Genomic DNA, 23347 nt, shown 5'->3' with positions numbered 1-23347 from the left:
CATTACCAGAGTTCTAAAGGAGGTATCCGCCAGGGGTAACATCCATTGCAGAACACAGGGATGACTGTGTTCAAAGAATGTTTAGATACTGGGACATGGTTTAGTGGGGAAATATTAGTGGTAGGCGGATGTTTGGACTGGATGATCTTGGAGGTCTTTCCAACCTTGGTGATCCTATTATTCTGTAATTCTATGATGTCTATACCTGTATGAAGTATTTGGGGGTTACTAATATATAGAAATGATAAGATCTGTTCACTCATAACTGCAAAAATGTAAAACTTCCAAGTGCAGGAGAATTTCCTAGTGATATGCACAAAATTCACTAAGTTAGGCCATGACATAGCAGGCCTGGTGAGGCCAAAGGACTAGCAGCCTTCCCAAACTAAATGCTTCTCCACATCCAACCGTCCAACCCTACAGCAAATCTCTGAGACAGAGAAGATTCTGGGGCCATGTGATCAATGTCCCCTTTCTCTTGTGGGCTATGGGAACCTGGTAGATGTGCAGAAAGGAACTCTGGTCTTCCACCATCCAAAAGACTGCTTCTCTGGATATTTACCTGTGAAGCCTGCTGTAGGGGGCCTGCTTTAGCAGGGGGTTGGACTCGATGATCTCTAGAGGTCTCTTCCAACCCCTACAATTCTATGATTCTGTGATTCTCATAGACAGTTTAGCTGCTACTTAGGATATTAAAAAGTTGCAATTATGAAAAACAAGAATCTACAGTTAGGACTCAGATTGAATTTACTGCTCTTTATATTTTCTTTATATTTCTTGACATAGCTCAGTTCATTCTGTACTTTGTTTTATTCTATTTTATTTGTATAAGGGGAAATCTTAAAAAATGGAGTGAAAAGTTCACATATTTGATAACCTCATATCCCCTACTTATGACAGTTCTTTAGGAAACATGGTCTGGAATTGGAACTTCTGCCTTTTTGCTACTAAATTAAGATGGAAATTAAACCATCTCATCATTAAATTCTCTCTCTCTCTTTTTTTTTTTTTTTTTTGTTTGTTTTTTTTACTATATACAATGGAGAAAAGAAAGTACTGTCTGCTCGGTTCCTTGAATGTAAACTATGCGAACATTTTTCTTTAGGCTATAACCCTTCATCTGGATTCCAGACAGATGGAGGTACCTCCCTCCAGACCTGAATGAGAGAACTAAACACAAAGACTTGTGTCATATTTCTGTCCTCAACAATTCCCCACTAGCTATTCCAGGTAATGTTTAAAGAAGCATGATGGTTTTTGGCAGCATTTGTTTATTCAATAAGGCTGCTTTAGCTCCCAATCTGAGATTACTGACTCTCTCAAGGGGCTCAAGTGCAAGCAACAGGCACTTAGCATTGGTTTTGAATCCTATTCCAGGAGCCAGGCATACAAAAACTATTGTTGCTAAACACTTTGACACAGCATTCCCTCACTTTGTAATACTGACTTCATGCAGTCACTATCTACTATGTTATATGCTGTGCATATAACATACAGCAAGAAGCATCACTCACTGGTAAACTGTCTTTTGATGTCCATTCACTATAATTGAATATAAAATGTTCAGGTATTAATGTTATAGACCCTCATAGTGGCACTATATTTGAACCATGATACAGGATGATTGTGGAGTGAATATGTATCTCAAGTTCTCAAATCACAGGTTATCAGTTACTGCAGGTATCTGTCACTCAACTGCAATGATCCATCCTTTATCCTAGAGCTTGGGAAAGTAAGCAGCTGTGAGGATGCTTCAGTGAGAATTGTAATGTTGCTACAGAAAGCTAATTTTGTCTATCCAAACCTAAAAAGAATTAATTCCTTTTGATTTCTTCTGAGCTATTAGTGAATTTACCTCAGAGCAGTCTGAGTACACATTCTTGGTCTAGTTATTATTTCTTGCTCTAAGGTAAATAATTTATAGACATATTTTTGTTTATTTAATGACCGACATGTGAGCTTCCATTGAGTGCTAAAGTCTATTAAAAAAGCTGTGGTACAGGGCTACAAGACTTACAAGGTATGTAAACCACACAGTGAACAGTGACTGTATTCCTACTCAGTGGTTAAAGGCACAAAAGAACCATGGGAACCTTGCTCCAGCCTTTATTTCTGGCTTTAGTAAAACAAACCTTAATTCTTTATTTGTCAAATTACTATCTGTTACAGTTTGAACTTTCCCTAAGCTTTATTCTCCTAATGAAGTTTAATCTGCCTCTGGCTTAGAGCAAAAGAGCTTTGTGTGTTCATGTGTATGCAGTATGAATGTGATTTTGCAGAAAAGGAAGTATTCTGAAAGGTAGGGGCTAAAATCAGTGGAAAATAGAAGCCAGACTATTGCCCTTGTTTTTCCAGCTGTCAATTTTTACTCTAATAAAGTAGATAGTATTTCTTTACAACCCCATTAGTTTTTCCTAAGCAAACTGACAATACCATTCACTGTTCTGTGAATGCAATCTCCATAATTTATGCTATTCTTCTGTGAGAAATGCCCTGAACACTTGTGTGTAGAAAAAGGAACCTTTCAGAAATATGTTTGGAGGCCCAAACATCTCTTCTACTTTATTTTACTTTTTTACTTGGGCAGAAGACTAGATACAGAATGCAGCAACTATGAATCAAATTGGAGGAGACAGTAAGTGTGAAGAATTGTCAAGGCTGTGCACATTTTAGCTTGGCAAAATAGCACACGGTCTCTTAAGGAGCTTAGAAATAAATAACAATGGATTTTAAAGAAAAGGAAGGACATTAAAGAGATCAGCTCTATAAAATCCTTCTATAATTATACTATTTGAAAGACAGCCAAAATGGGGGTTGGGAAGGGCGCAGAAAGTAGGAATTCCGCTACGTGAGACAATGTATGGTTTCACATAAGCTCTTCTGTTAGACTTGTGTCTACAGAGCAGATAATCAGCTTTCCAATCCATAGTTCTGTAATGTGTGAATGTTTCTTCAATGTGTTGCACTGTTTCAGACTGAAAGGATCTAGCTACAAACAGAAGTCAAGATCAGAACAGGAAGAAAAACTCTGCAGCCACAGAAATTCCACATGACATTTGTAGAGGTTGCTCCCTCAGTGCTTACATTTCTTGAGTATTTGCAAGTCTCAGTTACTATGAATTTTTATTTTTATTTTTTTTTTAATCAACATCTCAATGAATAAAGAGGTAGCATGAACACAAAATATGTACTAGCAGTATTATAAAGTTTATAAACATTTAAAGGTATCTGATGTTTCTTCTGAAATATTGAAATGTTAAGCTTTTTTTCTTTAAGGATGCTTTGAAGCTGAGTTTTCCTACACCTTTTAATTTGAAAAATGTTGTCTTCATTTTGATTTCACATAATTAAAGTCAAACTAGCAAGGCTGGTATTTGAATTTTATTTTTTTCTCTTCCACTAAAGACCTGAAATATAGGGAGAAATATTCTTACTCTTAATCCAACTCAGCAGAATCATTATTCTCAGCATAATGGAAAAAAGACAGCTTTAATGAGACAGATATGAAACATATTTAATGGGGCACAGGAGGGACAGAAATAAATTATCACTGCCCATCCATCCCCAGATTATTCCCACTAACACAAGTGTCAGAAAAGCTCTGCTGAGAAAGAGATATCACTCTGCTTTTGACTTCACCCCTTCTTCTCAACTGCAGTGTAACATTCTCTCAATTATGAAAATTAAATATTCTCAAACATGAACATATTAACTAACAATATGAGGCAATACAATTACAGGGAAGTTCTCTTTCCTTAACCTTTGTATGAACTTGTAAATTACTGATTTCTTTTTGCAGCAGTTGCTTGACATGCCTCATTTTAGTTGCTGCCAGTTGTCATAAGCTAACAAAGTGCACAGAAACCTTTAATTCTGCCTCTACCAGACAAACCTCAACAAAAGTCTTGAGTAAAGTTGTGTGGGGTAGTGGCAAAAGGGAAAAGAGGAGACAACAAACCTGCAAACCAACTTTGCTATATAAATAATACAACGTGGCAATTACTGGCATAAGCAGGAAAAAGCAGCGAATGTGTAACACTCCCATCATTCCCAAGGGACCAACCGGGTCTGTCCTCAAGGCTCTAAGTGCCAACTCCGCTTACAGAGACTTTGAAACATCTGAAGGAGGTGAACTCTACATGCTGAAGCAGGGATGTAAGAAAAAATAATAGAATCCTGGAGTATCCCAAGAAGGGAACCATAAGAGTGGGGAACTGGGCAATCTGATCTACAACCTGATCTAGCAAATGGCTAGGTACAGAAAGACTGCAGTGGTTCACACCATATATGCTATGGACAAACATCTGTGGACTATTTTAAAATTAAAATGCATCAGACATGAATACTGATTTATTTTAGGTTTTGTACCACAAGGTTTTGTACCACAAAGTTCTGTAAGACAATCTTCGTTTTGAGTGTGTGTGCGGTATCCATAAAATTAAACTCAGAATGAAATCTAGAAGAAATTGACTTTCCGCGCTTTTTTCCCTCTAAAGTGTTTCCCTTAGGTTTTGACATTCTGGCTTGCTTCTTTCTGGGTTCTTACTGTATCTAGACTGCTCAGGTTACACTGGAGCAGCAGTTTTCAGTTATAATAATAATAATAATAATTTTGCAAGACTTACTATGGCGTTCTGGATAGCTGTGCATGTCACTGTCTGTCTAGGACCACATCAAGGCACAGTATGCTCTTTCCTGTACTGAGTATTGCTGTACTGTAAACAGTAGGCTAGAATTTCTGTCTGGGTGGGATATGTACACAAGCAAAAAGGCTTAATCCTATAAAACCATTTGCATGTATTATGGTCTACAAGCAGACCAACACAATATCTGTTATTCCCTTTACCTTGCTTCAGTCTCCTTTCTCTTTTGTTGGAGACAAGGCAGAAAAGGTGTGGCAGCTGGGCAAACAGAGGCAGCATATTTTGCTATGAACTGTGACCCCCCAGATCCCAAACATTATCAAGGGAAAAGAACCATTGCTTTATCCAAGAACAATCTTGTTGGTGTTTTCTGTCATTGAGGAAAAAATCAAAGGTTTTTTTTTTTTGTTTTTTTTTTTTCTTCTAACAAATTTAAAAGAAAATTGTTTTATTTGTTCTTCAAAATTTATCTTTATTTCTAAAGGTTTTTCTTATCGTTGGTATTTATTATAGTAGATAACAGCTGCTGAATACTTTCAATCACAGAGCTTTTGAAGGCTCATGGAAGCATCAAGCTAATGTTTTCAAATGTCTCTGGGATCTGAACAGCTATCCTCAGGATTAAGGAAGATGAAATGAAAATGAATACTTCTTTTCAGACAAAATCCACCTGTCCTTTACCACACAGGGAACAAATCTATTTCACAGAGGGGAGTTTAAACCAATGAACCAACATGTTTTCTAGTTTATAATTCATATAAAATCTGTTTTGGTCCTATTTTGATATTACCAACATGACATAATGCTGTGAGTTTCTCAAATGACATAAATTAGATAATTTAAATTAATAGGGAGCTGGATTTTCATATTTAACTGCTTGTGCAAATTCATTTATGTAAAGAGATTGAAAGGTGTCCTCAGAAAGTTCTAGGCTGGCAGGCTATTTCCTCATGACACTCAAGCCTCAAGAAATACTCAGTAACTACCAGAGGGCACAACATTCATATTTATCCACAGTCTCAAAAAAACAACCTCAATTGTATAATCAAACCCACTGAGGACAATAAAAGAGTCCTTTTTTCTTCCCCAGCTAAACTCTGAACAATTTAATGACAGTTACAAACACACAGATGTATACATGTTCTTTACTCCAAGCCTACTCAATTTTAAATGATGAGTGAGGAAGTTGAATCCTAAATATGAATGAAGTCAGACTCTGTTCATAATTTATGTGGAAATACACAAGGATAAGGTTTAAGAGATAGTGAGCAGTTCCCAAAATTAATAGGTTGCCACTGGAATGGAAGAATCACTTTCAAAGACTAAAATTAAGTGGAAAAAAAAACAAAACAAAAAAAAAAAAACCCAAAAAACCAAAAAAACAAAACAAAACAAACAAAAAAAACAAAACAAAACCGAAAAACCCAAACACACACACAAAATTTCTGGAGTACACTGCATACAAGGAGAGATGAAAGCACTGGGTTTGCTCACAAGCAGTGAAAGAACATGGGACAATCCAATTAGCTATAAGGGGAAACGAAACAAAACAAAACAAAACAAAAGGATCTGCATGCTTTGAGTTACTCAAACATAAAGTGGACACATCCCAGAACACTGTGATCTCACGTTGACCTCATCAGATCTGCTCTGAGAAGGAGATTGGTTGGAAGACCCTCCCAACCCACATAGTTCTGTGGGTTCTCTATATGGAGAATATAGAGCATTTTCATTAAATAACTGTTAGTCAGAGACCATTACTGCTCATCGGATAAGTTAAGGCAAGTTCCCCTGAGGAAGTGTGGGCAGCCTAGCAAGTAATATAGTTTTTATGTTGTTTTTTTTTTTTTTCAAAGATTCAAAATAATGCAGTATCAGTTACATGATTGAAAAGATCAAGCTCATAAACGTGTATCACATTACCAGACTTTTGTATGTGTGTTCTGTGTCTGCGCTGTTAAAGAACAGAGGTTAATCTCACAAGCTCAGCCACTGAAAACAAAATACCACAGCTTGATAAAATTTAAGATGATATGCATATGAAACAGGATGTGGCCAGGTAGTTTCTCTGTTTGCAGTTTTAATATTATTTTTCCATACTTTTTCCCTACATACCTCTGTAATGCATCAGGTAATATAGAACTCTCCCAGAAGTAGACACGTATACCTCCACAACCACAGTATGTACTATATAAAGTTGATTTATCTGCTATACATAACATTATATATGTGAACAGATACAAACTTTGAAAATAAACAGGAACCAGATGTCAAAGTAAGAAAAAATCTAGTATCTGTTCTGAGACCAAATGTACACTGTCAAATTTAGTCAGAAATTTCACTTGTTTTATTTCTTACAAGGATTTTGGTAGAATTTTGAAAAATAAAATAAAACAGAATCCTGCATCCACACATTTAGTTACATTCTGTGTACTCCATCATTACATATAGTAATTTATTCATTGTGCTACAAGTAGTAACAAAGCAATCTTTTTGTTTGTTTGTTTAAACAAGACAGGAATGAGACTACGTGCAGAAAATACAGACAGAATTGTCTGACAGATTGCTTTTGTATTATTTCATGTAATGCAGCATATCTAAGACTTCATTAACATTCATTAGAAGAGGTATTTGTATATTCTGCTGTTCAGCCAGAGATAGGTACGTGTTCTTCCCTTCTAGGCCAATGAGCTGTAATGCATTTAACAGTAAGAAATGAAATCACACAGCATACAAGATTTCAAACAGGCACAGTAATTTGCAGTCAGCCTCCTGAAGAAAACTGAATTCCTGATGTAGAGTGTTTATAGCTTCCACTGTGGACACCCAGGCTGCCAGGTCATTTGGGTCACACTTTTGACCTTCCTGAGGAAAGTTAGATTTCTTCTTCTGAACTGCCAGATTAGCTGGTTAAGTGTCCTAGACTCACTGCCAAACTTGATACCAACATCTTAATGCTCACACCTGCTGAATACTGATAAATTCCCAGAAGTGCAAAGCCTGCAGGTTGGAATGTAAGTCTGAAGGTTATGCTGCCCAAATTCCTCTCAAAACAGGCCTTACTACTGAGGTGAGATGGGGTTACACAGGACCTCATCCAGCTAAATTCAGAGTATCTGGAAAGTTCATAGCTTGCCTGAACATCCTCTTTAAAGGGTGAAAACAAAACCCTACAATAGTAAGAAAAAAATAGTGTTACTATTTCTAAATAGCTTGCTACAACCTGTGGCATTTGTGTGTTGTCACTGTGCAACTCTGAGAAGTTCCTGTCTTTGCCCTCTTCGTAGTCTCCCATTAGACTGTTGGAGGCAGCAGTGAAAATGCCCCTCAACTTTGTCTTCAACAAGCTGCTTCAGCCTCGCTCTGCACATCACAGGTTCCAGCCTTATAACAGATCTGTGTCCTCTCATTGGGTATTTTCCATTTACATGTCTCTCTTTTATGAAGGGGGCTGGCAAAGACAACAACTGTCTGCCCCTGATCTCTCCACAAATCATATAAAGTTGGAATGACTGCACAAAAATTTAATAAGTATATCACATAATAGGTGATATTCACCGTATTCAACTTCCGCACAGAAAATGAATATTTTGCTTTCTAGTAGAGCGTAAAGACATAAATACTTATATTTTCTTTAGCATGAAAATGAGAAAGCTAATATCTTTAGATAGTTGAAGCCAGCTTCACAGGAGCTGCAGATTGCCTCTGCAGCAGCTGTTATGACTGAATGGTTTAGTACAATGTGAGCTTGAGCAGAGTAAGTTCAACCCAGCTCCTTGTGCCTGTATGTATCCTCCCTAAGGCCACTAACCTCTTGTTGACTGCTATCAGCCTCTAGAAGAATAGTTTTTTCTCAAAAGGACCCTTGAAAGCAAAAGTGTCCCACATCTGCAATTGCTCTCTCACACATTTCCACATAGGAACTATCTCTATCAGCCAAGAATCAGACCCACTTTGGACAAAGCTCAATTTCATCTGCTCAGCAAACAGGTTGGGGCTATCACAGGCCCAAGGCAGGAAAAATAACCAAAGGGAACAGTAAACAGTGTGTGGCCACCTTGTTTATTCAGAGTGCTGCAGTTTGTTGATGTTACATGCCATCTCAAGTTTAGCTGATCTTAGATGTTAGGTGCTTTCACTCATATCCAGGTTTATTTGAAAGGGAGCTTTCTCTTACTGCCTAGGGAAGCTTTCAGCAGCCACAAGAAAGCCATGAACGAAAATACAAACCTTAAAGCAAAGTTTTATCATTCAGAGTCTGAGTGAAAACAGTTCTTGCCTATTGGACAAGACTAGGTACATTTTGTTCACCTATATAGGGATAAGGTAATTAAGCAACCAAGTATACAAGTGCATCTGTTAATACAGAAAAAAAATTGCTGGCAACTCATTTCAAACAGGCCAGAGTTCAAAATTTTCTTTCCTGTAACTGTCAGCCTTTGAGAAAAATCAGGTGAGCATCTCTTTACATGTAGCTTTGGTGGCCTGGGAGAAATCGACACTGTGAGAAGGTCAGGCTCCCTCATAATCAGCATTCGGCATCTGACTCCAACACCAACACCAATTAAAAACCACTCAATAGAAGCATGACTGTAACAGTTTATAATGGAGAGCAATCTCATCACCGAATTCTGCAGTGCTGAATTTTGCTGGAGTGCTCTTACAAGGGATAGTGCTTTGGCAATGACACCCTAAGAGTCTAGAATGAAATGTACTTTTTTTGTTGGTATTTTTTAAAGAAGTAAATGGCATTTAAATCAACATTCATGGCAGATTACCTATAAACAAAAACAGCTCAAGTTTTGTTTTGTTTTGTTTTTAAAATTAATTGTTTAATTTAATTAGAAGACTCGCAAACACACTTAAGTAAACTGCCACTGCAACTATGAAACCTGTTCCAGTATTGATTCAGCTGGCATAACCCTCCTCCATAAAACTCTTTTCAGAGTCCCAACATCAGGGTGGTCTGCTCTCCCCAGCTGCTATTGGAGATGCCAAATTCCTGTGCTTACCCCTCTCCCCCAGAGCCTGCTTTTACTCAAATCGACATAGAAGCAGCTTTAACTGGTCTAGCTGAATATATACATGCATACATACAAGTGCAGCTAGACTTATGTCCTTTCCCTTCCATTGGCACCATACTGGTGCTTCATTAAGTCACTGCACATTGTGAGGGTGTTGCATCAGGAGGAAGATTTCTTCTGCTGAAGAAAAATACAGTGCCAAGCAGAGATGTTCCTGTGTCTCAGAGAAAAAGATAAAGACCAGATAAAAGCCCATTGTTTCTTGGCTGTGGCTGGTGGGCCAAACCATGGCAGCCAGATTTGTGGCTTTTCTCTTTCATTTTCTAAACAGTGTCAGTGCAGACAGTGATGTACTTGACCACATCTGAAAGTTTCAAATGATTGTTGTAGTTTCATGTAGTTTTACCACTTCAGGAATAGACTTTCAGCTGCCTGCACAACTTTAAGAACACATTTAGGGACCTAAAAGTTCTGGAAATGGTAGAGAAGGAGTTTGAAAAACATCCAATGAAATAAAGATCACTGACATTTGATTCTTCTTCTAATGTACTTTTAAAAATTATTTTTGAAGTAGCCATTTACAAGCATTCATAAGGAAAATCAGATTGCTATGGGAAAAATGAATGACTGGCAAACTTCTCATTGTAAAGGAACTTACTAAAACTATAAAGATGATATTAAATCTGAAGTAATGACTTTACAAACATGTTCCTTTTCATACTTCATTGTCAAACATGCATACCTTTCTTTCTTTAACAGAAAATGCCACAGAATACCTCAAAAGGCCTTTAAACACTTTGCTTTAGGTTTATAGAAAGAAAGAAGGAAAAAAAAAAAAATAAAAAAAAATGGTGCATTATTTTCAACAGTGGCAGGAAGTGGGTTTTTAACAGAAACAGCTTAAAAAATTCCAGCTGTGATCACACTGAAGCCATCAAAAAGTTTAAGCCCAGGATCAGTTCTCCTTGCCAACTAAATCCTTTTCAGGCCTCAAAAAGTAAATTTTTGATTTTTTGCCAGGCCTCTCCTTGAAAATAACATCTTAATTGGTTGATATTAAAATATAAAAAAAAAAAAAAGGGAAAGTGCAGTGCTATTCTGAAGAAGTGTTTACGTTTTTGTGTACTAGTTTGATCTTGTGGCTTATAAGAACACTCAACATATTAACATGGAGACTGTCTCACCGAACTGCAATGGCAGGTATGCAGGCTGGTTATTTCAGAAGAGGTGGAAATTCTTAACAGAAGAAAACTGAATGTGTTATGAACTATCCTGTGACTCTAAAATGCACCAGAAAAGTCAAAATGAGACCAGCGATTCCAAAGAAAACACGTTTCATTCCTGAATAGCTGGGGCTCAGTAGAGGACAAGGAAATTACAGACTTGTTCTCTACTGAGATCAATAATTGTTTTCAAGGAGTTTCTCTGTCATTTTTAGGGATAAAAACAGAAAATATCATATGTACTGATGTGTGCTTTGAATACACATATCTTTTTTGAATTAAAGACAAGCCACTTCAGGATTATGAATACATCTGTCCTACTGCTTTTCCCTCTTTATTTTCTTTTGGAAAATTTCTTTTGTGCTATTAATCATTGTGTGCATGTATTCCATGAAATCTATCTATCTTCTACTGTCATTCAAAACTTAGCCTTCTTGGTATCTATTATGTGAGATGGAAAGAAAATGAACCCACTCACTGAATTTCAGTCAGAGACTTGCCCCACAGATTTCCTTTGTCCCTGTAAATCTAACACTGCAGCTCCTTTAAGCTAGGTGGCTGAGATGTAAAACCTGATTTACACAGATGTTAAAAGAGGAAAATATGTGCAAAATTTAATTGATTCTCTGCTGACAGAAACTGATTTCTTCTGCATAACTTGAAGTTTTTTAAAAGCAAACACATTTTTCATTAAGAAAGGTAAAGGGAAATGAAATTATAAAGCAAAAGAAAAAAAAAAAACTAAGAAACAAGCACAAACAATCAGTAGTTTTTTTCATATGACATGGAAGATAGCTTAAAGTTTTAATGTCACACATTTACCGTGTGACTGAAAATAATTCTTTTTTCTTCATCTCACTATGCCAATCTGACCCTTTTAATAGCTCAATACGATGCCTTTAATTAAAGAATTTGGCTTCAGATTCCTTTTGACATTTTTTCTTTTTTCTTAAAGTATTTGCCAAGAGACATTTTGTTTTTCCATTAAGCAACCTGGCAACCCAGGGTGACTGTGATGTCTCGTCATTCATACTCTAAAAGATAATGTAGGTGAAGCAATCATTTATCCCAGAGCAGTAAGCAAGACTAAACAGACAGTTCAAAAGTGTGGATATTCACTTCAATCTGTTTCTACATGCTGCATTTCCAAAAAGTGTATTTGCTATTGAGATTTGAACTAAAAGTAATATCTTCTCATAAAAATAGGTTATGCTTTTATATGAAGTATCTACTTACAGCCCCAAATGATGATAATAATAATAAAACCTTCTTCCTTCCTGAAGCTAACTGAGCTCATTAAAAATGTTATATCATACTTCAGAAGAGCAAGGAGGTGTTACATCCTGAGATGGTGGCCAAATTCTATTTTTGAGAGAATTAAGACCTTAGCCCTGAAGGATACTCATAGAGTTACCTCTCATCTCATGGTGATTAGGTGATATACAGGAGCTGTGCACTGATGAAATGCTATTCCAGAGATTTTTCTATCAAGCTGTCTGGATGGAGAAGGGGTGGGTGTTAGAAGAATATTTGTTTCAGATAATGATGAAATACCCTGGATTGCAGTGTCTTGTAGATGAAACATACGATTGTAGCTGGATAGCTTTTCAAAATGTTGTTTTGGGTTTTTATTACTATCTACTACTAAAAGGAGCAAGAGGTTCTTTTATCAAGGAGAGAATGTTATCCTTATGTTTGCAAGAATAAGGAGACAAATACGTTTATTGGAACGGTATGATGGTCCTGCCACCAGAAAAAGGGTAGTTTCTTGGGAGAGGCAGAGCTATCACTCCTTATCTCCATTCTGCTGTGGTATCAGAGTCTTAGCTCCAGCATATCAGCAAGCATGATTTCTGCTTTCTGAAGAATTAATGTCAGTGATGGATGAAATCACTTGACGGAAAGGGAAGGGAGGCAGAATTAACAGTGTTAGCCCTTTATTAATCACTATCTTCCATTTCACTATTGGAAAGACACACTTATCTTTATTTACACACAGCAAGGTGTCAGAACTTCTGACTCATGCAGGTAATTAAGTATTTTTCACACCTCAGGTGCATCCCTGAGCTCCCAACTCTGTAACTGGTTGAAGAGGGGAAAACACAAACTACTTTTAACCTGATGCTTGCCGCAGCCATAACAGTCTGAATGTAAGATGAGATGGCACACTGGAATGGAAAATTGTCCTTATCAAATGCCTTTCCCCCAAGAAAGAGTGTCTAGTCTTTTTTTTTTTTTTTTTTTTTTTTTTTTTTTGAGGAGTGTAATTGAGAACACTCAAAAGACAGTACCAAAAGGAATGAAATACACATGTTGAGGGAACAGTCAGTTCAAGTGGCAGGATAAGGTCTTGGTCTATGTATTTATTCATGCTAGGATCTCAGTCAACGCACTTCAATAAAATGAGTAATTGTTGTGAGTCACATCACTAATTACATCTGATACACAAAAAGGCTTGTGCAACAACACATATCAAAGAGCACAGTGAACTCATCCAGTACAGAAACAGCTCACAGAGAAGCTCTTATTACTGATAATAATTCTGAAAAAGATAGGGTATTAGAAATGTCTATGACATTTTTCCTCTCACTGCATTTCTTTTAAACATAAAAGATGTGTTGTATAATAACGGCAATAAGTCTATGCAGAGACTTTAGCATTTGCTTGAGACACAAAATACAAGGAAGAAATGCAGCAAGAAGACAGTAGAATTGACCAAGATAGTTATTTTCTCTGTGAAAAAGCAGAGACAGCTAATGATGTACTGAATCTGTAAAAATGCTCTAAAAAAGTCATGATTTTTCTACACTAAAAAATCAAGTAGTGATGGTTCAGATACAGGTGAAATTAAATGACCTGGGAAAAAGCACAAGATTAAAGGGGATAAATAAGTTCTTAGACTTTCTAGCATGCAAGAAACAGTCATGTCTTCTCAGACTTCACAAAGTTTACATGGCTAATTCACCCAAGCATAGGATTACTTTTCCCCTAAACTTGGGGTGTGATAATTAATTACCTAGAAGACCATGTTTTTATTTATGTTGTCCTATAAGGGTACTTTTAGAGACTTCAGAGAACCTATAATCAACAAGCAAAACATTGCCTATAATTTCAGCTTTATTACATGAGTTTTCACAGCTGAAGTCACAGCGCATACAATCTAACTCTGGATACAATATCAATAGAACACATTTTGTTGTCTCACACTCTTTCAACAATGACAGAGAAGCCAAGTTAATTGCACTGTTGCTGACCAAGTGTTAGTGTGAAAACAATCAGATTTAATGTTTACTTGGCAGTGGATTCTCTACCCATTAGACTCTAGAAGGAGTTTAATGAGTCAGGCTTTTATCCCATACTACCTTTAATATCTCTTAGAAAATATTCTATGTTACATTTAACTCATAGCCTATTCAAATAATTCAATTTATATACAAGATTCATTTTATTATGTCTCTATCTGTTGATTTGTAACAGTAAAATACCCTATATACAGAGAAAACAAAGATCTAAAAGCTACCTTCAGTTGTAATTTGTAAACTACTGGTTTTTATAACAACCCAAGATTTAGTTTCCAGTTATATCAAGTGTAACAACACAGACTTCACTGCTAAAGAGAAGACTTTCAGTTGACAATATTCAAGAATAAGTTAAACTTTTAGATCTCCAGTGTGAAACAGGAGAATTAAATTTTCACATAGTAGGTGCTCAGCTTTTTGTAAATCAGCATCATTTGAGATCTATTAAGCTGTGAAAGCCACAACTCAGTCACTTCTGAGAAAATATGACTCATGATTTGCTAAATATTATACCACTAAAAATACACTCAAGAGATTTCTAGGTAAGTTCTGAATAAATAAATAAACAAAATAAAACAATGTATCACTTTTATTTTTCCCCCACAATTTAAAAATGAAAAACCAACACAATTCCTTTACTTCATTTTGCATGTAACTTTTATTCCACAGACACCACCAAATATTCAATCAACTGTTTAAGCAAAAAGCATTGCCTACTAGAATGTCATCAGCACAAAGTCCACCAAATAATAAATGAACTTTTTATTAACTGTGGTAACATTAACATTACAATGAGGGATTGTTTAGAAACAAGTTGTACTGCTGTTGCTCAAGAGCTCAAAGAAAACGGTTCTCAGTTCCTTTATTTCTCCTTGAGGGTAACCACAGGGGTTGCATTAAATCTTTTTAAATATGTTGACAGTTGAATGTGTGCTGCAGTTGCTCTGGTGACATTTTATGCTTTTTAATTGTCAATAATGAAGCTGACTGATACTCTCTTAAAAGCGCTTTACGTGTTCTAGCAATTTTAAGACAAAAAGAGAAACAAAACCGTCTGCAAATTAGCCTTGATCCACTTCTCTTATGGAATTTTCACGGTAGACAATGGGAGAATCTGCATGGGAAATATCTGCTTGGCCAGACATTTTAGGTAGGAATGCATGAAACATTCCCAGTAAACTGTGAAATTATCACTTGATTTTGCGTCTGTATAAATTCAAAGTTCAAATATGGGCTTGAATACATTTTCAAAAAATAAGTACTGGAAATACTTCAACAGATTCAGAGCCTGATATTAAAGCAGCTCAGCCCAGCTCACACTGGGCTTCTACTAAGTTTGAAAATGTAAATGGGAGCTGGGACAAAAAGTTTGAAATTATCCTGGCATCTCATAACTCTACTGTTGTTATGATAATACTCCCACTAGCCTTGAGAAAGGCTTGCCACTAAGAAGCCTGAGAGATGCAGCTCCCTGTTATCTGTTCAGAAATATGTAGTAACAAGGAGAAATGTATATAACTGGAGAAATAGAGGAATGATGCTTGATAATTCATAAGCAGATAAGTAATTTGCTATAAGGAGAAAAACTGTGGTTCTTTGAATTATGATGGGTGATTTAATTAGATTGGGAAGATCTATTAAGGGGCAAGAAGCTAAAAGAGATAAGAGGAGGAGGAATAGTGTAGGAAAATGTGTTGTGTTGTGACCCTCCCTGCTTCCGCAGCTCCCACATGCTCTGTGGCAACATGACAAACAACTCCAACACTACTGCAGCTGCTTCACCACCAGCTTCACATCTTTGCAATTTAAGAACTAGAAAAAGCTGGAGTCACCTTTCTTCAGCTAAAGCAGCACTTCAGATGTAGCACAAAATTGATAGCCTGAGCCATTACTGTTAAACAGGACAATCAAGTAACGATAAATCACCCGAAGCAAAATGAGAACCCCATCACCTGATTCTCCATAGGTCTGGTGCTGGATATAACCACATTTACCTGTGCAAAACACACAGCTCAGCTCCAGGCTGACATTTTATCTGAGTGAATGGCTATGCACAATAAAAACAAAACTCAGGCCTAGGAGCTCTGCGTGACAGGAATTTTCAAGACACTCAGGGTGCAAGCAGCAATAAGTTCCACAGTCATGTCAGACTCACATTCAACAATCTCAGCTGAGTCACGAACTACATTTTAATTAGACAAGAGGCCAAGCTTTTGATTTCAAAAATAGAAATTAGGGTTGCAGTCCTTCACTCATTGAAGTTAATTGCAAAATCCCTATTATCAGGCTCTTGAGGCATTACCCGGGCTTACTTTTTAATTACAGTTGATTCTTAATGAAGTAGATGGCAAACAGAAAAGCAGCCCATGATTCAAACGATTCACATTTTTATCTTTCTTGATGAACAACAGAATAGGTCAAGATACTTGGTAGATTTTCCCATGAGAAATGCCATGATGTGAATAAGCTCAATTGACTTGATCCTGAAGGAGCAGGTTAGCTTTGAAAAGCATCACCAATTTTCTCCTCCTGTACACATTCTATCCCCAAAACATAAGCACTGTAATTACTGACACTGAGCCAAACCCAATTCAGAACTTGAAAATATCATGTAAGTATCTTAAAGCTTGAATGACTTGTCTTTATTGTCTAATGTCATTTAAAACATAAGGAGCTCTAATTATAGTTCTATTTTCAAATGATGCACTTTAAAAGAATGACAATTCTCCATAAAAACCTGACAACATCTCAGGACATGGAGGGAGCCAATAGCTTGATATTTCTATGTGATTTAGGAAAAGAAACCCAAAACGCTATGAAGCAGCTTACACAGAAAGATTATGTTATCACATTTAGCGAAACAATATGATGTTTTACCTCTTTCCTCTTATTTTACTATTTCTGTAAATAAACAAAGATTTATAGAACAGCAGCTAGACCATTATCTTGTACAGAAGAACCTGCAAACTCTCATTTCACATAAAGAAAATTCTTCTTTACCATCTGGAAATCAGGCTTAAAAATAAACACTGTTTTCATCTTGTATGGAAAGATCAGTCATATTACAGACGTTACTTGATTTATTATAAAATGCCTGTGTAATTTCTTCTTTGTCTTTGACAGACTCGTTTAAAAAGAAAAAATAAAGATTTTAATATAAATATATGCACACATTTTAAGAAAAGTCTGAATGTTGAAATAAGTATTAGGTAAGTTTAAATGTCTGTTTTAAAATAATCAGGAAATATCACTATGTTTAGGTAATACTTTCTACTTTCACTGAAAAGGATTATCAGCTCTACTCACGCAAAGCATTGATTTAAAAAACAAGGCCATGGAACAAACCATGCAACTCCTGTAAAAGATACAGTAGGATTAATCTGTAATCAGTGTACCTTCTCTGTGACACAGAGCTTTCACAGCTCCTTTCAGAGGAAAGAGGGACAGCCTCCTTTCAACCAGGACAAACTAAGGTTTCAATTTACCTTGTCGTTACTTTTTCCTGAATTTTGCCACCCCACCCCCGCCCCTATGGGTGAAGCTGCATTTCAGAATGAAACACAGATCTCCCTAGCCCAGGCTAAAACCACTTGCTCCTTATTACAATTCTTTCACAAGCCTGAATGGGAAAACTTGAGTGTTTCCTACCTCACACTCCAATAACAGATCAAGGGAAACCCAGGCCACTGTGGAACAGAATGTGCAACTCTGAACCAGTCTAATTCATATAACCATGACAGGCCAGTAAGTGCAGCACATAATCATGTCCAAATTTGCTTCTAGATTGAGTTGTGTAGAATCAGTACCATCTACATCAAATCACCACTACTTCCAGAAGGAAAGGAAATTCCCACCTGCTTCTTCATTTGGCAGCACCCTCTTCGAATACCAGTTTTACCACTGCCTTTACTGAAGCCACACCAAGAAGCACCTACTGAACTCAAACACTTCAAGCCCTACACATACAACAAAGAACACCTCGCATTGTTCGGTCTATTTCATATTTGCACTTGTCAGGCTTCATTCCAACACCTCCCTGACCCAAGAGTACATGCAATAACCGCTGCTGTGAGTAGCAATTGGAAGTACTTCCTGACAATAGCAATTGTCAAAATAGTACTTCAAAGATTGATCTGAGCACGCAGACTATGCCCATGGCAGGGAATGGCATCTGCAAGACAGCCTCATGCTCGCAAACCATACAGCTCATCCTAGTTGAGCCTGTCAATGAAGGTAGCAGTGAGCCATCAAGCCTCAGAGACAATCCCAGAAAACAGAAAGGGTTGAGGAAAATGAATGCCCTTGTATTTAGTGATAAGTTCTGTTCAAATTTAACAGAACTCCAGAGAACACAGACATTCTCACATGATGCCTAAAATCAGCATTTAACAGAGGGCTTAATGATAGAAGAAAAAACTACCTTACTATTAAAGTAATACTGGAGTAATTGGATTAATAACACATTGCTCATCACTTCAGAAGTAAACATGCATTTCTTTTGAAAACAATTATTCTAATTACTTGTGTAAGACAGGCATCCATGGTTTGAAATGGTAAGTACATCCAACACATTTTATCAAGTGTGCAAAAATCTGTGTTGCCAAAGGACTCTGTCTTGCTGTCTTGGTCAATCTTCAAGCAGTTCCATTTTCATAGTGAAAATAACTCAGCTGGGCACCAAGTGAACGTAACTAAACTTACTATTTCTATTACACACCATGTACCTTACATACATTTTCTTTCCAAAAAAAGGGTAAGAAATAAAACCTTTAGTCATTACTAAGTCATAATAACTTTTAAATAAAGAAAATTGATTATTACTTTAAAGAAAGAAATGGGAGTATTATTATTTCAAATAAATAAAAGGTATGCATGCATAGTAGCAATAAACTTCAGAAGAGAATCAAATTTAGACTGACAGGCACCTCAACAACACAAACCAAAAATAGTTAATTGTAGGCACAGACTAAATAGACAGTTTTTACTCAGTTATTGAATGGAAGGTGGAGAAAAAAAAAAAAAAGTTCAATCATAACATACGAATGTTTATCTTTTTGCTTACCATTGAATGTTAAAAACACCCTTGCTTGAGGCTGGGAAGATCCTTTTACACTGCTAAAGTAAATAAATATCCCAATCACTGCATGCAGTGCAAGAAGTGCCATCTCTTCAGATTTGCAACTTAATATCCAAGAAAAGAAACCTGAAAGAAAAAGAATTGGCATTACATGCTGTTACGCGATTTTGTGGAGCACAAACAGCGCTACAGAACAATCTGTGCTACAATGCTCTCCCATCTGATGCCATAATATATGATAATATGAAGGAGGTAGAGCACTTCTTGTTTTTTCTTTATAGATCTGAAAACGGTCTTCTCCAGCTGTGCTCTGTGCTGGCACAATAAGAGCTCTCTGCTGTTAGAATGAGCCTACAGAGCCTTAGTTTTGGCTACAGAAGACTACAGCATTAGACTCAGATTATTTAAATAAAGACAATTCCACCTGCTGGAAAAATAATTATACTAAATGTCAAGGCAGAGCAAAGCAAGGACAGGAGATAAAGTTTCAGGAATAAAAAGCTGGCTGATATTTTTAGACCTCTTGCCTTAGTTAACTTCATATTTGATCTTTCTTTTTTAAAAACATTTGAAATCAAATGTGTTTGGAAATGAGCATTGAGTTTGGGTTGAGTGCTTTAATAGCTCTCTATACCCTCTTTTAAGATGAAATCCTGAACGTGTACGTCACTAATCTCAAAAGCACTGAAACCAAAAGTATTTCAACATGCTTGAAACTATTTATCAACATTTGCTTTTTGGACTAGCTTCTTTTGGGACACTTACTTTCTCTCTCAAGGTTTTTACAGAGCACTAAAACTGCCCTGTGTTGGACAGTGTGTAAACACTTGATACTTGGGCTACTCCTCCTATACAACTGCTTAATCTACATTCATTTTACAGGGGGGAAGCTGTTAAGAATACTGAGCTCTTCAGAGAACAGAAAACACTCCAAAACAAATCTGCACCATTTCATAGGTCAAAAAGACTCACAATGGGATTGAGCTCATTGGAGTCAGTGTCACTTTCCTACCAATTCTAGTCAACTTTGGTCTAAGCCCATAAAACCCAAATGTTAGTAACTGAACACTGCGTATCTATGATGCTCATAAACTGCACCTCTCCAAAAATTGCGAAGTTCAAATTCTATTTTACTTATGAGAACTATGATCATAGTGTCTGTGATTTTCTTCAGCTCAGCCTAGTCTTCTTCATATATATATATATATAAATACATAAAGTTTTCTTTTCGGCAGTAACAGCCTTTCTACTGGACACCATCTATTCCTTGATCAGGTAATATATTTAGTTCTATAGCAAATGGCAGCACCTTGAAGAACACAACTCCAAAGGCCAGAAGATACTTTTAAAGTCTATATATTTCTTTAATGAAAAGTATTGTTTGTGCAATCACTTTACACTTCTTTACCTCAACCCTAGCACTGCAGTCCCTCCAGTGGAAGAGGATACTTCTACATCTTTGTTCACCAAGTCTCTTCTGAGATTCAAACCTTTTCTAAAAGAACTGGCTGCAACCACCCCATCATGGCAGGAACCATCTGTCAGGCAGGAATTACTTTAGGTCAGCACCAGTTCAGGCTGGATCCACATCACTAAGAGGTAAAAGCTCCGTCTCTCATTACCAGCTCTGTCATTCCCTATCCACACACTGTAATTCATTTTTAAAGGTTTCTCGCTGCATTAGACTTTCATGCTAAGTTGGTGTAGGATGAAGAGAGCACACAGGAGGGCACAACTCTGTAGTCCACACTATACCCTGCCCTGCCCAGTTAGCTCTGGAGTACTAAGATGTGCATTCAGACTAAGGAATGCTACCACTCTGCTAATTGACACAAACACTGGTGTCAGAAATTTTCCAGATACAGAGCTGGTCTACAAAAGAAATATATTCATCATGGCCCACTTCCAAATTATTTCTAAAGGTCTGTTAACTAATAAAATGATAGCTGAAGACTTTTGCCAAGAATAATTCTTAAACAAGCTGCATGAACTCCAACATTAATGCTGCTTTGTGGGCTTTAAATTCAAAACCTTGCAACCAGCCCATGGGATATCCTTTAACTTAGCCCCCTTTTAGTAGAGAGAGAGGCCATTAAATCCTGATAAGATTGCTTTGTCAGGCCAAAACAAATAGGCAATCACACTGAACATGTGATTTAACAGATGCAATGGGATTAGTATTTTACAGTAGTAGCACTTTGCTTTCTTTGCAATAGAGATGAAAAGCCAGAGGAGCAAGCATGTGGCTTTCTGTCTTCCCTTAAATGATACTGTAAGAAATAATACTAACAAAAAATAAACCTTTCAGCACTCTTTCCCTCCCACTCTCATGCCTCCTGCCAACTCCAGCACAATCAGCTACAGGAGTGAAACATTACTACATTTCATTGCTCAAATCACACATCTTCACCATTCATACAGAAGTGACAGGCAAATGTAAGACTGAGGCTGTAAGCAGCATGGTTCCTACCCAGCTGTTAGACACATAAATAATAAATGCATACAGTGCCACAGAAGTATCTCAGGGTGCCTGACATGTCAGTACCTAATGGCTATAAGTTACATTTCAGAGATTCACACATCTAGTAACTAAGCACAAACTCACTGCAGGTTTGAATCTCTCTTTGGGCTTATATCCCAGCTCTGAATTTATCTCACTAAGTCATGATACTATATTCAGCATGTCCCGTGCACATGATCTGCACTGACAACACACAGACCTCAAATCTTCTCAAGTCCTCTTAAATAATCTTTTGGGACAAACAAAAAGCAATATCTAATTCCATTTCTGTTCATGTCTGCTGTTAGATCTTACTCAGTTCTAAACAAATGAGCAAACCAACACTGAAGTGCTGAAGCTTTCCTGTCATAGAGGCTGCTTCCAGCACACAGCTTTGCTTTGGAAAGTATTACGCAGCTTTGCTGTAAGTGCTGTGCAGGTGTCATCTGCTGCAGCCTCACTCTTACTCTGACACCCCATAAGGAAAACCAGTCACCAAAAGAAAAGAAAGAAAGGAAGGAATAAAAAGGAAAACCTCAAATCCAGACGTACTTTGATTATCTGCAAACAGTAGGAAAATTCAAATATCAAACAAATTTCACATTTATTACAGCAGAGAAAAAGAACTTTCAATCACGCTTACCCAGCTATTGGAGGAACAAACAGTACAGACTTCTATCTGGTTTCTATCAGTTTATGGGCTCCACTCCTGTTACCAGAACGTTTTAATTCCAAACCTGACTCACGGTGGGGTGAAGAAATAAAATAAAATAATAATAACAATAAAGAAAGTGTCTCTTCTTCGTGGTTACAAAGGTACTCCCAGCTTCTCCGGAAAATAATCCTAAGGCACCAGGAGCGCTTCTCGCAAGCCCTCAATGAAGCACCTACAAGTGAATGGAAAGTGGCCGCGCGGTGCCGGTGAAAGCTCCGGTTTCCAGTTACAGCGCTGCCCAGCTCTCACCGCCGCGCTGAGAGGCGAAACACGGCAGTGCATCATTAGCTGAGCAAATAGGGGCTGGAGCTCATAAATAATGCCTTGGCCACACCCCGCGGAACGTGGAGCCGCCGGCCCGGCCCGCCCCAGGCTCCGCTCGGCAGCGCAGAGCGGGCGCGCAGCCTGATCGCTTGGGGGTGGGTTCCCGGCGCAATAAAAGGCTTTTAGGGGAGCAGCACCCGGCTTGCGCCAGTGGAAAGGCGGCTGCAGGTTGCTCTTTAGTTCCCCTGCTTGCTCGCACCCGCGTGTGTTTCGTGGCCGCGGAGCTCGCTGGCCGGGGAGACGCAGGGAAAGTTTCCTTCTCTCGGTGCTACGAGCCGCCCTGGGGCTGCCGCTGTGTCCCGACGGCAGCGCTGCCGCTGCTCTACGGGCTCCGTGCCGGAGAAGAGCGAACCCGGTCTGCGAGCGGGACGGTGTGGGGCAGCCTTCGGGGCAGGCCGGTAGATGTCACTGTGAAGAGAAGGAACGAGGGTTGTGGGGAGGAGGAACCCAGGTCATACCCAGCACCGGACGGGGAGATGTCTCTTTTTTCTTTCTTTCTTCTGTATTGTTTCTTCTATTTGAAGCTTAAAAAATAAGAAAAC

At 37.7% G+C, this 23347-nt stretch overlaps 1 protein-coding gene across 2 annotated transcripts in view; it reads right to left on the bottom strand.

The window, feature by feature from the left end:
- Window positions 1-22784, bottom strand: part of SEMA3C (semaphorin 3C) — a 124062-nt gene extending 101278 nt beyond the window's left edge. The window contains exons 1-2 of one of the 2 annotated variants that reach the window (XM_015878047.2): window positions 22410-22784; window positions 19252-19392 (exon numbers count right to left, since the gene is read on the bottom strand). In XM_015878047.2, the coding sequence (XP_015733533.1) occupies window positions 19252-19354 (103 nt within the window). In that variant the 5' untranslated portion in view covers window positions 19355-19392; window positions 22410-22784. Of the gene's footprint in view, window positions 1-19251; window positions 19393-22409 lie in introns of those variants that run through there. The other variant, XM_015878131.1, reaches the window with a different exon arrangement.
- Between the last annotated feature and the right edge of the window lie 563 nt (window positions 22785-23347).

The sequence above is a fragment of the Coturnix japonica genome, chromosome 1 (genome assembly GCF_001577835.2).
Source record: "Coturnix japonica isolate 7356 chromosome 1, Coturnix japonica 2.1, whole genome shotgun sequence".
Classification (NCBI taxonomy): Eukaryota; Metazoa; Chordata; class Aves; order Galliformes; family Phasianidae; genus Coturnix; species Coturnix japonica.
This window is presented reverse-complemented; position numbering and strand designations above follow the sequence as displayed.